The sequence below is a fragment of the Lolium rigidum genome, chromosome 1 (genome assembly GCF_022539505.1).
Source record: "Lolium rigidum isolate FL_2022 chromosome 1, APGP_CSIRO_Lrig_0.1, whole genome shotgun sequence".
Classification (NCBI taxonomy): domain Eukaryota; kingdom Viridiplantae; phylum Streptophyta; class Magnoliopsida; order Poales; family Poaceae; genus Lolium; species Lolium rigidum.
In genome coordinates this window covers 194,578,228-194,593,018 of record NC_061508.1, presented here as the reverse complement: position 1 = coordinate 194,593,018, position 14,791 = coordinate 194,578,228, and the positions used below count along the sequence as shown (strand labels likewise).

General features: G+C 51.6%; 1 protein-coding gene across 2 annotated transcripts; it reads left to right on the top strand.

Annotated features, from left to right (window-relative positions):
• The first annotated feature begins 613 nt into the window (after positions 1-613).
• LOC124682920 (meiotic recombination protein SPO11-2) lies at positions 614-3,970 on the top strand. 2 transcript variants are annotated; one of them, XM_047217523.1, is made up of 11 exons: positions 614-697; positions 822-908; positions 1,203-1,332; positions 1,428-1,565; positions 1,651-1,739; positions 1,865-1,993; positions 2,099-2,178; positions 2,261-2,323; positions 2,408-2,484; positions 2,556-2,683; positions 3,724-3,970. In XM_047217523.1, exons 1-11 carry the CDS (start codon positions 614-616, stop codon positions 3,856-3,858), a joined length of 1,140 nt encoding a protein of 379 aa, XP_047073479.1. In that variant the 3' UTR covers positions 3,859-3,970. The 2 variants fall into 2 exon arrangements, with proteins under 2 accessions (XP_047073479.1, XP_047073478.1); XM_047217522.1 differs by having other exon boundaries at positions 2,084-2,178.
• The last annotated feature ends 10,821 nt before the right edge of the window (positions 3,971-14,791 follow it).

Below are 14,791 nucleotides of genomic sequence, written 5' to 3'. Positions count from 1 at the left end.
AAATTTGAATAATTTTCAGATTTAAACATTTTCAATTTTAACGTTTTAAATTTTGAACAATTTTCAAATGTGAACTTTCTCAAATTAAAAAAGAAAACAGAAACAAAAAAGAAAACAAAAAACAAACAAAAAAGAATAGATAGAAAATGAAAAAAAAATCCAAAAATGTGCTGGCCCTATACCCGACCGGAATGTGCAGAGCTTGGGTGCGTCAATCCACACGCCGAATGCATGAAGCCTCAAATAGGGGCGCCCCATAGATAGGGGTTCATTTCTGTGGGATCTGCTGGAGTTGCTCCAAGATACGCCTAGGCAAAACTCGGGCTAGGCCGGGTTTCGGGCCAGGCCCGAAAAAGCCTCAAGCTAAAAAGTCAAGCCTGAGCTTGAATCAGGCCCGAACACGCAAAAGCCCGACCCAACCCGAGAAACCTGGCCCGGTCCTTAACTAAATCGTGAAAATCGCAAGCCCAAGCCTGACCCGACCCGATGTTTAGGCTCAAATATCAAGCCCTAGTCAGGCCCGACGTGCAAGCCCAACCCAAGCATCAACAGCGGCTCTAGCCGGCCCAACTGCCATCGCCTCTCCCTGCCTCCGTGGAGGAAGCGCGGCGCGATGGCGGAGACGGACGTGGCGGCCGCGTCGCTCTTCGGCGCCGACCGCCGTCTCTGCTCCGCCGACGTCCTCTCTCCCCCCGAGGTTGGTCTCACTCCGCTCTTTCCCCCCACTTCCCACGTCCCCTAGCATCGCCACTGCCCCCTGCCCAAATTTACATGGTGTGTGTGTGGCTTGTGTGCGCGCGCGCGTGTGGCGAGCTCGATAGGTCAGGGCAAGGATCGAGGTGGCGGTGCTCAACTTCCTCGCCGCTCTGTCGTCTCCATCTTCTCCGTCCATCTCCATTCTCCCCCTGGTACAGCGTTTGACAAAACCCCAACCCCCATTTTTTATTCTCGGTGCTGTGCTGCCTGGTTCAGTGAATGTTTGTATGCTGTCATTATGTATGTCCCATATTTTGAAATTCATGTTAGTATCCTATTTACCTGTTTAAGGTGATGGTTGTTCATATCGACTCTCGCTGTGTCCTCAAAATGTTTTGCATAACCTGTAGCTGTAGCTGCCAGTCCCGATGACTGGCACCCAGATATATATGATTCATCACCAAATTCATCATGCCTTTCTTACTCAAGTGTTGTCGGCACGGCAGATTTCCCGGAAGTCTGCCAACTGCAGCCTGCGCAGCGGCTTGCTGAGTGACGTTTCGTCAGTTTATCTGTCCTACGCCTTCTGCAAGAGGTCACTGATGAGAGAAAATGACGCCAAGGCATTCGTGAGAGGTTCTTGTGGATTTCTGCAATACCTCGGGACTGCATATTCGTCATGTTTGGCCACATCTTTGTAGGCGTCTAAAACGGTTACGTATTCTGAACAGTATGGAAGGTCATGGAGATGTGCTACAAGATCTTGGGTGAGGGGAAGCTAGTCACCCAGAGGGAGTTGTTCTACAAGCTACTATCTGACTCGCCCAAGTACTTCAGTTGCCAGCGTCATGTCAACCAAAGCATTCAAGGTCTTCAAAATTCAATTAGTCCACTTGGTTCTTGTTTCATCATCGTGTAATTACATACTCAGCTTTTCGCTTTGCTCCTTTGCAGATGTTGTTTCGTTGCTCCGTTGCACAAGGCAGAGCTTAGGAATCATGGCGTCAAGTAGAGGGGCACTGATTGGACGGCTTGTGTTGCATGTGTGTGTATGCTAAAAATATGTTTTACATGATAGAAACTTGTGCTGCCTGTTCAGGGGATCAATAAAAAACTCTTGTTGTCTCTTCATGAAGCCACAACAGCCTGAACTTTGTTTTCACCTTAGGAGCCGGAGGAAGAACGTATTGACTGTTCCATTCTTGGACCTTCTGGGCATGCCATTACTGGAGATCTGAACGAACTGGGAAAATTAAATTTGCATTCGGATGCCCGATATCTCATTGTAGTGGAGAAGGTATCTTTTTTTTCTTTTTGCAATAAATTAGTGTAGTGATGTAGTCTATGAAATTTGCTTCTAGCTGCTAGCCCTCATTATTTGAAATAGGATGCCATATTTCAGAGGCTGGCTGAAGACCGCTTATATAATCAGCTTCCATGTATCATCATCACTGCAAAAGGATATCCTGACATCGCCACAAGGTTCTGTACCTGTACAATCTAATCCTGTGACATTGCCGGCAATACTAATTACTTATACTTATCTTTAAATATTCTGAAACAGGTTCATCTTGCATCGACTGAGCCAAACTTTTCCAAATATGCCAATTTTTGCATTAGTGGACTGGTTAGGCCCTTTTCTAATGCTGATTTGTACAATTTTCTGGTTGTTTATATCCAGATAAAGCTAGTAGGTTTATTTCCAATTCAGGAACCCTGCAGGGCTTGCCATACTGTGCACATACAAATACGGAAGCATATCAATGGGGTTGGAATCGTACAGATATGGTATTTTTGCATTGTCAAAGCTTGAAAGCCCATATTTCTAAATTCTATTAATGAGTATTCTTTATTTACAGCTTGCAATGTAAAATGGCTTGGCCTACGAGGAGATGATCTGCAACTTATCCCTCAGAGTGCGTTCCAAGAGCTGAAGCCTCGTGATTTGCAGATCGCCAAAAGCTTGCTGTCCTCTAAGTTTTTGCAGGTGCGTCTACTATTCCTCAACTTTTCAGAGTATGCAGTGCTGAAAATAACATACTCCAGTCATAGTACAAATATACAATCACTACAAATTTACATGGCCATTGTATACATATCCTTCAGATAATAGTAGGTTCTAAAGTGAATTCATGTGGCAGCAGATAAAATTATGACAGTTTCAGCATTCATAATTGAAGGCATGTAGTACCATGTTGGTTTTGACCAAAACTGACTGAGAATATAGTTTGGTTATTTTACCATAATCATGGCTCTCAAAATGAAGAGTTATAAAATGCACCAACATCTTGCTGAGAATATTCCACGGCCGAGTATGGGGCTTATGTCAAATTTAGGCAATGTATCAGGTAGCAGTACAGCAGCACCAAGCTTCTCGTCTCAGGTTTCATTTGTTACGAATTTTTTTAGTTGAATTATGCTGCTGTGTTCAATCAACTGATCATCCTGAACACAAAACCAGTATTCTCATTGCAAGTCGTCTAAAACTTTCTGTATGTTGGGAAACATCTGACAATGGTAGCAGACAATAACTGTCTTCTCTGAATTCTGGTACACCGCCAAGGAGACTGCCTAATGCATTAGCCCTCCCACCCGGTATGCCGGCAAAGCTTTAAGACGACTGCGCAGTTTCACTGATTTGTTAGCTCCCTATTGCATAAATCAAAATTTTGTTGCAAAATATCCCCTCTTCCCCTCTCATCTTCTTTCATTCCATAAGCACGAACCGCAGCCCACGACAACATGGACGCCACGGCTTTGGGCAGAGGCGAGACCAGATTAGAGCCTAAGCCGGCAGTGACAAGGATGTGGCATCAAAGGTGAGACGCAATTCAAGCCGGAGCTGACAGTGATGCGGGGCGGAGGCGGAGGCGGAGTGTGAAGGAAGGGTGCTGGGGTGTGAGTGTTGGGGGTGCAATCTGGGGCTGTCCGAGCTCAATCCTAGTGTGCAGTAAAATCAGAATGATGGTGGATTCAGTGTCCGTATGGCTGTCCCTTAAATAAATTAAGGTGGTGTTTCGTGTGCAGGAGAAGCACAGGGCGGAGCTGACACTGATGGTTGACACTGGCAAGCGTGCCGAGATCGAAGCTCTCTATTGCCACGGATTCGATTTCCTGGGGAAGTACATCGCTAAGAAGATTGTGCAGGGAGATTACATTTGACAAATAATGCAGTGTAGCGGTGCTTGTCTGTCTAGTTTTCTCTCTGGTGGAATGGTGGTTGCATGACACTCTGCCCCAGTTTTTCTTCAACACGATGCTGCTGGGATATTGTTAGCGTACCGTGCGCAAAACAATGTCGAGGTTGGCTTATTATGCACGTGAGCGCGCTGGCGCATACAAGATCACTAGATGTGCTTTGATTAGGAGCGGAATAGATAAATGACGGTAAGATGCGATCAAATAAATATTAGGAGTTATCTTCCCCGTAAGAAGAAGGTAAGATGCATCCAATTCAACTCGTGTCAAAGGACAAATCGAAATTGTTTTTTTTTGGAAGTATGTCTAAGCCTACCATATTTTCATAGAAGGTAATTATAAGTACAAGCTACAACTCGCTGCGAATAACAAGCATAGCACAACTCCACATTCAGGCTAATCTGAATATAGCCACCAATGACAAAATGACTACAAAGCAAACCAGCCTTTCCTAAGCCAAAAAAAAAAAAAAAACATCTGTGTGTCTCAACCGACGTTAGTCACCTCCGAAGAACAACTTTCGCTGAACTTCTCTTCTTGGCATACCATTCACCCTATAAGAGGAAGTGGATGGCATGACTTAAGAAAGGCACCGTCTTGGAACTCCGATGTTGTACATTGCGCCGTTGAATCTCAATCTGGACATACTGTTATTAAAACCTAAGATTCAATTGAAATTTTGTTATATTTCCCTACGGAAATATAAGATGCATGTATTTATAAATAAATACTTTTGACCATTTTTTCAACAATATACATATCTTTTCAAAAGGTATAATTCTTGAATTGGTATCATTGAATTAATAAAATACTTTTCTTTGATATTTTTGCTTGATCATTTGTATAGATTTGTAAAGTTAAATCTCAGAAAAATATGCAGCTAATATTTCTGGACTGGAGGAGTAAACTTTATAAGTTTAATACTCCCTCGGGTACTAAATACTTGTCGCAAGTTTAATAAATCTAGAAATATTTTAGCCTATATTTTACCTAAATGTGCAACAAATATTTAGAGCCAAAGGGGGTATAATATTTTAGGATTCTAGTCTCTTTAGAAAAATGTATGCTGGTTGTTAGAAAATTTTGTAGGATTGTAAACCATCATTTTTTATAGTAATAAATTTACATTAGATTTTGCTACAAAAATTCCATCCACTCCGACCTATTAAACTTTAGAAACATTGCAATATTTTTGCTCTGCATAATCAAACATCTCTAATCATCTCACCCGTAGAAAAACATCTTGAATTTATGTTTACTACTATTTTGAGGGGAGGATGCCCCACAAACATCCCATGTACGGTCGTATGAGAGTTAAACTTCAGTTTCATAAGAGATGAGGTGTCAATGACATGCATGCAAGAAATGTGGGCCAACCGGGTAGAAATAACTATGCGGCCTGTTTGCGGTTGGCCGTTGAGACTCTTTTTTAGGCTATGTGGACACCGACATGAACAATCTGTCTGTTTGAGGTGGCCTGTTGAAGATAGCCTAAAAGCGGAGGTGCCAACAACATGCATATAATTTTTTTAAATGAATTATCTTTTAAACGGCTAATTCAATTGGCGATCCGTTTTCACGATGGACTCATCTCGACGAGTACTCTAAAACAAGATCTCGTCTTGATATGTTTTCACAATATTTTTCGTTGTCTGTTGCCACAGACTAATTTTTATGTTTTTCTTTGTCATGGTTATGATCTACATGTATTGGAAGCAGGTATTTGATCTACTCTGAACACGTAAAAGATTCAAAATGCATAAACATGTGATCCAACTTCGAAGATCTCATTGCGATAAAACTAACCATGGATCTAAATTTCGATTTATGATATAAATATTGTAAAGCTTGAAAACAAAAACGAACCTCACGTGGTTGCATCACGTGCATGGCTCGGTTATCATATTGTAACTGCACCTTGGCCTTAATATTGTTCTTTTCTGTTCCAAATCAAAGTAGACTTCCATTTATACTCCCTCCCTTGCAAATTACATTGCATATATAAAAAAAATCAAAGTCAATCATACATAAATTATATCAAATTCACAACACATATACATAAGTATGAAATATATTTCATGGCTTTAAATTAAAACCATCATGAAAACTTATAATAACGCTAAGAAACTATTGGAATGTTGATATTTTTTCATACACCTGGTAAAATTTTATAAGTTCGGCCTTAATCAAAACTAAGCAATATAATTTGCGAGGGAGGGAGTATTTGAATAATGTGTTTATGCTGAAGGAAAAACAAAAAGAAAGACGAGGATAGTCGTCTGGACATGTTGTCTTTCAATTCAAACAAAATTCTCGCCTGTATATCTTGATATCTTATGTTTCGCACATAAAGTTTTACAGGAATTTTTTTTGTGTAACGTGTGTAAAAGGACATAAGAAAATATCTCCTGAATATATATTTTGGAGCATAGAAATTTCTCTTTTACGCATGCCAAAAAAATGACTTCTTTTGGTAAAACTTTATGTGTAAATGTAAATGTCTTGATTTATACCCAAATATTTTCTTCCAATGGACATTTTTTTTTTCGAGGTTGACGGGGGGGAAAAACCCCACCGTTTGTTTTATTATCTCGAGTGGCCAAGCAACCGGTCTATAATTACAGGGAGAGAGGTACCGGGGGGGGGGGGGGGGAGAGAGAGCGGTGTACAAATCACGCTTTGGCCAGCATGTAAGCCCGCAGCGTATCTAGGTCTGCTCGGTCGGTAGGCGGTAGGCGATGCCGCCAAAGTAGAAGGTCGTCGCAAGCGTGGAGCAACGTGGAGGTCGGGGTCGAGGGTCTCCCGTTGAAGACGAGATCATTCCGGCTTTTCCAGATGGCCCAGAGAGTTGTCGCCACTCCCATATGCCGAGCGGAGACCGAAATCCGGAGGGGGACGGATGTTCCGGATGGAGAACCGCCCGTCCGGGATTGGGGCTTCCGGACGGGTCCGGCACCGAGCGGCCAGGCAGCGGTCGAAGAACAGGTGCCTCCCGAGCCTCAGCGACGGCGCAGGAGGCACAAATCTCAGAAGGCGCACAGTGCTTGTAGAAGAGGTTAGCACGGGTGCTCAGGCGGTCGATGTCGAGGAGGTACGAGAATATCTTCAGCTTGGCCGGGAGGCGAAGGGCCCAGGCGGTGCACGCCGACTCGTCTCTGGGGCGCTGGGGGGAGAGCATCCTGTACGCCTCCCTCGAGCAGAAGCGGGGTGCCGAGGCGCAGTCGATGGTGCGGTCGTCGGGGAGGTGGGTGAGGCGGATGTCGTCGATGATCCGGCGGAGCCGGGAGAGCCCGCAGTCCGCCGCAGAGAGAGTCGGGCTGCAGATCAAGGCCCCGAGAAACCACGGTCGCCACCGTGGCGTGCAGGCGGGTACAGTGGGAGAAGAGGGCGGGGAAGCGCTCCGCGAGAGGGCTGCCCGGCAGCCATTTGTCCATCCAGAAGCTCGTGGAGCGCCCATCCTGGAGCACGACACGGGTGATCGTGCGGCATGAGGGAAGGCATTCCCGGACGATCTTCTCCGAGAAAGAGGGGCTGCCGAGAGCTCCCCCAAGTCACGACCTGAGTGAGCAAAAAACCAAGATTTCCAAGGCAACATAATGGGATTGTGTAATTGGTGGATAAAATTTAAGAGCAAGCACCTGTTCTGCCGGTGGAGATCCTTGACGCCGAAGCCGCCCTCCTGCTTAGACAAAACAACCTTATCCCAAGCGGTTAGACAACGAGCACCAGAGCAAGAATCCTTCCCGGTCCAAAAAAACGCACGGCGCCTTTTATCTATACTGTCAATAACCCCACGAGGAAGCAAGTACGAGCACATAAAGTAAGTAGCAAGGTTATTCAGAACCGCATTACAAAGAACGAGCCTCCCCGAGGGACAAACAGCTGCGCACGCCAACCAGAGATACGACGGTCGAAAGAGAGGAGAAGGGGAGCATAGGCTGACGTGGGAAGTTTGGTAGGGGAAAGCGGGAGTCCCAGGTACGGCTGGGGGAAGGTGGAGATGGGGCAGCCGAGAGTGGAAGCCATGTCTGCAGCCTCAGGGGGACTGACATTCATGGGGATGAAGCAGGATTTATGGAAGTTTATAGCCAAACCTGTAGCGGCAGCAAAGTCATCCAGCACCTAGCGGAGGCACGCAGCAGCGCCAGGGGAGGCTTTGCAAAGAATCAGTGTATCGTCCGCGTATTGCAAGACGGGGCAGGGAGAATCCCCGACAAGGGGGTGGGACAGGAAGCCATCGGCCCAAGCCTGGCGGATTAAGCGCTGGAGCACATCAGCAACAAGGATGAAAAGATAGGGGGAGAGGGGATCCCCCTGACGCAGGCCGTTTTTACAGCGGATCCAGTCCCCAGGGACCCCATTGAGGAGGATTGCTGTGAGGCCGGAGTGAAGGATTTTTTTCATCCATCTACACCACCGGTCGTCGAAACACCTGGCCGCAAGGATAGAGAGGAGGCTTTCCCAGTTGACCGAGTCAAAGGCCTTCCGGAAGTCGATTTTGAAGACAATGGTAGGCGCCTTACGCGAATGACAGCATCTCAGGAGGTCAGCCGCGTAGACAATGTTCTCCGAAATGCGGCGCCCAGAGAGGAATCCCGTTTGGTCCGCATCGACCAACGACTGGATATTCGCCTGGAGTCTGGTAGTGAGCACTTTCGAGATGGCTTTCATGACACAGTTCTGGAGCGAGATTGGTCGAAATTGTGAGGGGTGGGTGGCAGCCTCCACTTTGGGAAGGAGGACAAGGAAGGCGTGATTGATGCGCGCGAGATCGATGTCCTCATTGTAGAAGGAGGTGAAAAGCTCCCAAACATCTGGAGCCACAGTGGTCCAGAAGGTCGAGAAGAAGGCAGGCCCGAACCCGTCGGGGCCAGGGCTAGAGAGCTTGTTCATAGAGAGGAAAGCATTTTTGACTTCCTCGGGTGTGAAGGGCGCACTCAGCCCAACAAGAGCTGGAGTGCTGGGGTAGAGGGAGCTAAGGTTGAAGCGCCAGTCAGGGGAGGTGACTGGACCCCAGGAGTCCGGTGAAAAAGGTTTTGAGGATAGAGGCTTTTTCAGAGTGCTCAGAGACATCCACCCCATCCACAGAGAGCATAGGAATGGAGTTGCGACACATTCTACAGGTGGCGGAGGCGTGGAAGAACTTGGTGTTTTCATCCCCTCCGCGAGCAAAACGGATTTTGGCCCTAGTCTTCCAAAGAGGTAGCATTCTCCTTGATAGAGAGATGCAGGGCATCCATAGTCAGCGTACGCGAGCGATGTTCGAGTGGAGAAAGGGGCGCCCTTCCTCGAGCAGAGTCCAAAAGGTTTATGAGGAGGCGGCAGTCTTTTTTCCTCTGGGCGCAGGGTGGAGATCGCCTTTGCCAGCGCTTGCACGAAGAGCGGCAAAGGCGAAGGCGAGCAACCACCCTCGCGGTGGGATCAGAGCGGTAGGTGGCCCCCCAAGCTGTAGTGATGGAGGTCCGAAAGCGCTCATGAAGGGCCCAGGCCGGTTCATATCGGAAGTACCCGCCTTTGGGGATACGAGTCGAGATGTTAACAAGCAGGGGGACATGGTCGGAGGTGGCTCTGGAGATCGAGGCTAGGGAAGAGGAGGGGAAGCGGGCGTTCCAGGCGTGATTAATGAAAGCCCTATCCAGACGAATGAGGGTGGGAGAGGCGCGCCCGTTAGACCAAGTGAAACACTCGTCGCGCAACGGGAGCTCAATGAGACCAAGGGAGTTGATAATCTCATTAAAGAGCTCAGCTTCGGCAATAGAGAAGTTAGCGTTATTGCGATCAGCGGGATCACGAGTGAGGTTAAAATCGCCTGCAATTAGCCAAGGGGTGTTGTCACCAGGGTCATGAAGGGCCAGGTTCTCGAGGAAGAGGGGTTTATCGGCACGATCGCAAGGGGCATAGACGTTAGAGAAACGGAAGATGCTTCCATCGCGTGTACTAGAGAGGTCGAGAGAGAGGGTATGGCGAGAGGGGGCGGCGCGGACAAGGGAGAAGAGGTTTGTGTCCCAGGCAGTTACCAAACCACCGGAGGCGCCTGTGGATCCTACGTTTTCGAAGGAGCGCAGGTTGGAGGGGAGGAAGGAGGCACACTTTTGGGGCGAAAGGTTTTCGATTTTGCTCTCCTGCAGGCCCACGATGCAGGCCCACGATGCTGGGCCTGGCAATCGAGAGATCGGCCCGCACGACATCACATTTGTTCGGGTCGCCAAGCCCACGGGTGTTCCAGGACGCAACAGAAAACGAAATAAGGCCATTCATATTGAATCTTGGGTAGGCACCGTGGCAACACAACCAAAAAAAAACACTGCTGCAAGACATGGGCCTAGTGCCCAGGAAGGGGACGCAGGGTGGGAGAACAGGAACGAACAGAAAGCACGAGCCAAAGCCACAGCACATGTCGCTGGGTCCTTGGCTGCAGCAGGAAGACCTCGTATCAGGAGGCACGAGAAACGCCGGCAGAGCGGCCTCCGTCACAGCATGGGGCGGTGGCGGAGACGGGGAGACGGCGCCAAGGGCCTGTCCGATCATGCGGACAGGGGCAGCACCTCAGAGGAGTCGTCGACGGCGTCAGGGTCGACGCCGCAGACGGAAGCAAGCTCGCGGAGGCGTGGGACGGGGATCGGGCCAGGGTCGGAGGAGCCACCAAAACCCGCGGCCTCCGCAGCGGCACGGAAGCGGGTGGAGCCGCCGGAGATGTCAAACTTGGAGGCCTTGGCAGCTTTCGCTTTGGAGAGCATGGTGAGGAAGGTGGGAGCTTCTTTGGCGGCGAGGCGTGCGCTCCGGCGGGCCTTAAAGGCAGAGTCCGCCGCCCGTTTGTGACGGACACGCATTTTCCGGGCAGAGTCTTCGTGGAGGGAGTCAGGCACCGCGAATTCCATGCTCAGGGGGTCCGGAGCGGGATCAGCAGCCTCCACAGTCTCCGCCGGCGCGTCCTTGCCCTGATCCACCGTGCCATCCTCCACGACGGGCACGGGAGCAGCGATCGAGTCGTACCACTGGAGACAGAGAAGGGGACCGTTTAGGCTAGGGAGGTTAGGGGAAGGGGAAACGAGGGGCTCGACAGCGCTCACCTGAGAAGCGTCGAGGCCAGCGTCGGGGAACTGGTCTGCCATCCTTTTTGCAAGGAGGCGGTCCCAGGTCTCCGTGGGCGTGGCACGTTCCCGCGGAAGAGGACAGAGGGAGTCCGCAGGGAGGCCATCAGCACCTTCTAAAGCATCAGCATGGGCAAGATTAGCTCGACGCCGGGCGATGATTCTTGCCCAGAGATCAAGGACCGGCGCTGCGGGAGCTGGAGGGGCAGCAGGGGGAGACGGAGGGGAGCCGTTGAAGGAGCCCTCATCAATGTCGCTGTGGCGCGGTTGCCGGGCCCCAGGCGAGCCGCCGTCACCGTCGGTGTCGAAGTGGAGGGAGGCTTCCACAACGGCGTTCTCTGCAGCACTCCAGGCACGGACGAGGCGCACAGTGACCTCCGTGGTGCATTCACCGAACGCGTCGTGCAGGAGCAGGTTGGTGGGGAAGGTCACGGGACCGGCGAGCTTGACGACGACCCGAACGGCGGAGAAGTCCTTCTCCTGGAGACAGGAGGGGTCGATGCAGCAGACGCTCCCAATGGGAGAGAAGGCCACCCGAATCCCCTCCGCGTCCCAGTGCTCGTGAGGGAAACCCGAAGCCGAGAGCATGGCGAAGCTCGTCGAGCTCCAGACGGCTCTGTTTGCTCCATCCTCGGGACGCTCGAGGGAGATGAGATGGCCGGCGAAGGAGAGGGGAAAGCGGGGCAGGATCTCCTCCCTAACCTCCACCGAGGGGAAGGCAAGCAGCATCGCCCCGTAGTCGCTTGCAGCAAGCACCACCTGCGGATTGCCAGCGCACTCCTCCAGGGCCCGCCGGAGGACGAACCCAGGAGCCTCAGCCGCCGGCTCCAGGGTGGCGTAGGCGAAACGCCGCCCCTGACCAGCATCGGCGACCCTCGGCATGTATACCTCGGGGCAGCGGTGCACACCCACAACAGATGCGGGCGGCAGTGGGGCGAAAGTTGGCGGGCCACGGTGGCCAGAGCGCGCCACAGGTCCAAGCCCCATCATGGCGACCACACCCGCGCGGCCCGGCGGCGAGTCCCGAGGGGTGGGCGAGGGAGAGGAAGCAGGAAGCCCGCGCGGGTACGGCGTAGGCACCCTTGCGCGCAGCCCGCGACGAGGAGAGCCTCCGCCAGCAGGAGCAATCGCGTCCGACGCAGCCTCCGCCGGAGTTGACGGAGAGGAGAGGCGGCGGCTGTAGTGCAACCTAGGAGAGGAGGGGGGAGAGGAATCAGCCAAGGCGAGCAGGGCAGGTGCAGATCGGGAGTAAGGGAGGGGAGGGAGCTCACATCCTCTTTTCTTGTGACCGAAACGGCCGCAAGCAGCGCACCGAAGGGGGCCCCGGCAGTCGCCGACGACGTGCTCGGGGGCAAGGCACCTGAAACGAGCTCCGTGCTCCTTGTTGGGAGAGAAGAAGAGCCGGCGCGGTGGAGGAGTGCTGCGGGTTGGGGCAGGGGAAGAGAGCAGCACCTCCTTAAAAGAGCGTGGCGGGGTGGTGCAGGGGGCCGTGGACGGAGAGAGAGGAGGTGCGGGCGCAGGCGCGGAGGCCGTGCCCACGCTCGGCGTGCGCGGCTGCTCGCCGGGAATCCTGGCCTCCATCCCCGCATTCCCATGGCGCGGAGGTGAAAACGAGGCCCGGGCGGAAGGGACAAAGCACGGGGAGCGACGCTAGGCCGAGCAGGGCTGGTTCGCGACCGGCGGTCCGGGAGGGCGATGGCCGCATCAGGTCTAGGGGAGGAAGGCTGCGGCGGGTGGAGGTAGGGGATGGGCGCGGATAGGGTTAGGCGGGTCGGCGTGGGAGGGGGACGGGCGGAGTGGGCCGCGAGTGGGGGAAAAGGGGGCAAGAGTTGTCCAAAACGGGCCGGCTGACCGTTTGGTCCGAAGGGGCCCACCTTGACCAAAAACGCCAGCGAGACTCCGCCGACCATTCCGCGGCCACGGTGGCACAGCCGTTAGGGTTTTTGCATGCGGAGAGCCCACGGCAGCCCGTCGTGGTCGAAGAGGACGATGTCGCGGCACGGCGGCCATGCCGGCAGTGCGCGCCGCCGCCGCGGCACCGTGCGGTGGTAGGAGGATCCCCGAGGCGGATTGTCCCGCGAGCGAGGATGAGGTCTCGACGAGCGGCGATGAGGCCACGGAGGAGAAAACCGCACCACCATGGGAGGCAACGATGAAGCAATCGGGCGAAGACGTGAACGAGTAGTTAAGGGCGTTAGCGACGCAATGCGAGTTGAAACGGGGGAGAGGCTCGCTCAGAGTAATCCAGAACCGAGAGAACTTGTGCTTACTTCCGACCGAACTCGCGACCATGGAGTGAAACATGAGCAGCACAGAGTCAAGGAAAGCCGCACCTGGCGAGAGGCGCGGCGCGCCGGCGTTGTCGGGGACGCGGGAGGATCTGCGTCCGGGGACCGCGCTGCCGGAACCGCGTCGTGAAGAGGGAGCTGTGTCGAAGCCTCGGAGGAGCGGGGTCGGCGCCAGGAGGTCCGGCCGCGAGCGCGCCATCCGTCGAGCCGACGGCGGCGTCCCGCGCCCAAGCCGGCAGAGAGAGGGCAGCTGGAGGTGGGTGGAGTCTTGGAGGAGACTAAGGGGGAGGGAGCCTAGGGCTAGCACGGTGGTGGATGGGGATGAATCTACCGGAGGGATCGACGAGGGGTCGAGCGGCGGCGGGGCACTCGGGCGAGCGCAGGAGCTCCCGCAAGCCATCCTCCAATGGACATTTTGAAATACGGAGCATCTACACCACCTATTCCGAGGATGGTCACCACTCCACTGACCTCATCCGCTCTAGAATATCCTGGATGCATAACTTCCCTGTCGGCTACACGTGTCACGTATCCGCATGTGCAGTGTTCCGGTCCCATGCTTTCCCGTCTGATTATTTAGGCGCTGATGAGTGATGAGACTTGAGAGGCACCCGGCAGCGGCGGCCGAAGTCGGCTACGTGCGGCCGTGCATGCAGCGACGACGTGGCTGCCGCCACGTAGGCAGAAGGCACCAAGGTGAAACCTTCTCGCACACACGTGTCAACAGTCACCTCATCACCCGGCTGCTGACCGGCTCCGGCGCATGGAACACCATTTCCGAGGAGTCTGACAGTCCCAATCCGGTGGCCAAATTGATCACATTTCGAAGAAAGTTCTCACTTCTCTTCTGGACATTGCCCCATTCCGATTTTGAGCAGTTTCAGACGGACGAATATGTTTGCTATGCTACCTATAGAATTACTTGTCGCACATTTATTTACATACAAATGTATCTTAACCGTTTTTGTGTATATAGGCATATGTGACATATATCTAATTTAGAATAGAAAAGGTTACATGGCTTAGAGAGGTTACAAATTAACCTCTAATTTCACATCAATTACATACTATAGTTTATAGCACTTGGAATTAAATTATATCCCAAGTAGTATTTTCAGTCTCATGAAATATGTCTTAACTTCGTCTGAATTTAAAACATAAGCATAGATACTTCCACCACATTGAGTTAAATAACCATGCTAAAAAACTATTGAAAGCCATATATTCAACACTAGCTAGAAGGATTACCATAGCTAAAATCAAGACCGCTAATTTCAGTGAATTATTCGAAGCGGTGTGCATCATGCACGTGCAACTCCCCTATTGATCGGTTACTACTCTTCTTCGCGCCAGCACGAATGCATACCAGTACGGCAGTACCAGCTAGCTAGCGTCCTTCCTACTATATACTACTACCATATCTCTCTTTAAATTCTGCGCACATACACACCCACACAGAGATAGTATTTGATCTTACCGGCCGGCAGTGGAGATCAATCGATCGACGACCGCTGATAG

Coding starts and splice junctions, on each gene's coding strand:
- LOC124682920 (XM_047217522.1), top strand. CDS start 614: ATGGCGGAGACGGACGTGGCGGCCGCGTCGCTCTTCGGCGCCGACCGC. Junction 909..1,202: donor CCATCTCCATTCTCCCCCTG/GTACAGCGTTTG, acceptor TCGGCACGGCAG/ATTTCCCGGAAGTCTGCCAA. Junction 1,994..2,083: donor ATCTCATTGTAGTGGAGAAG/GTATCTTTTTTT, acceptor TATTTGAAATAG/GATGCCATATTTCAGAGGCT.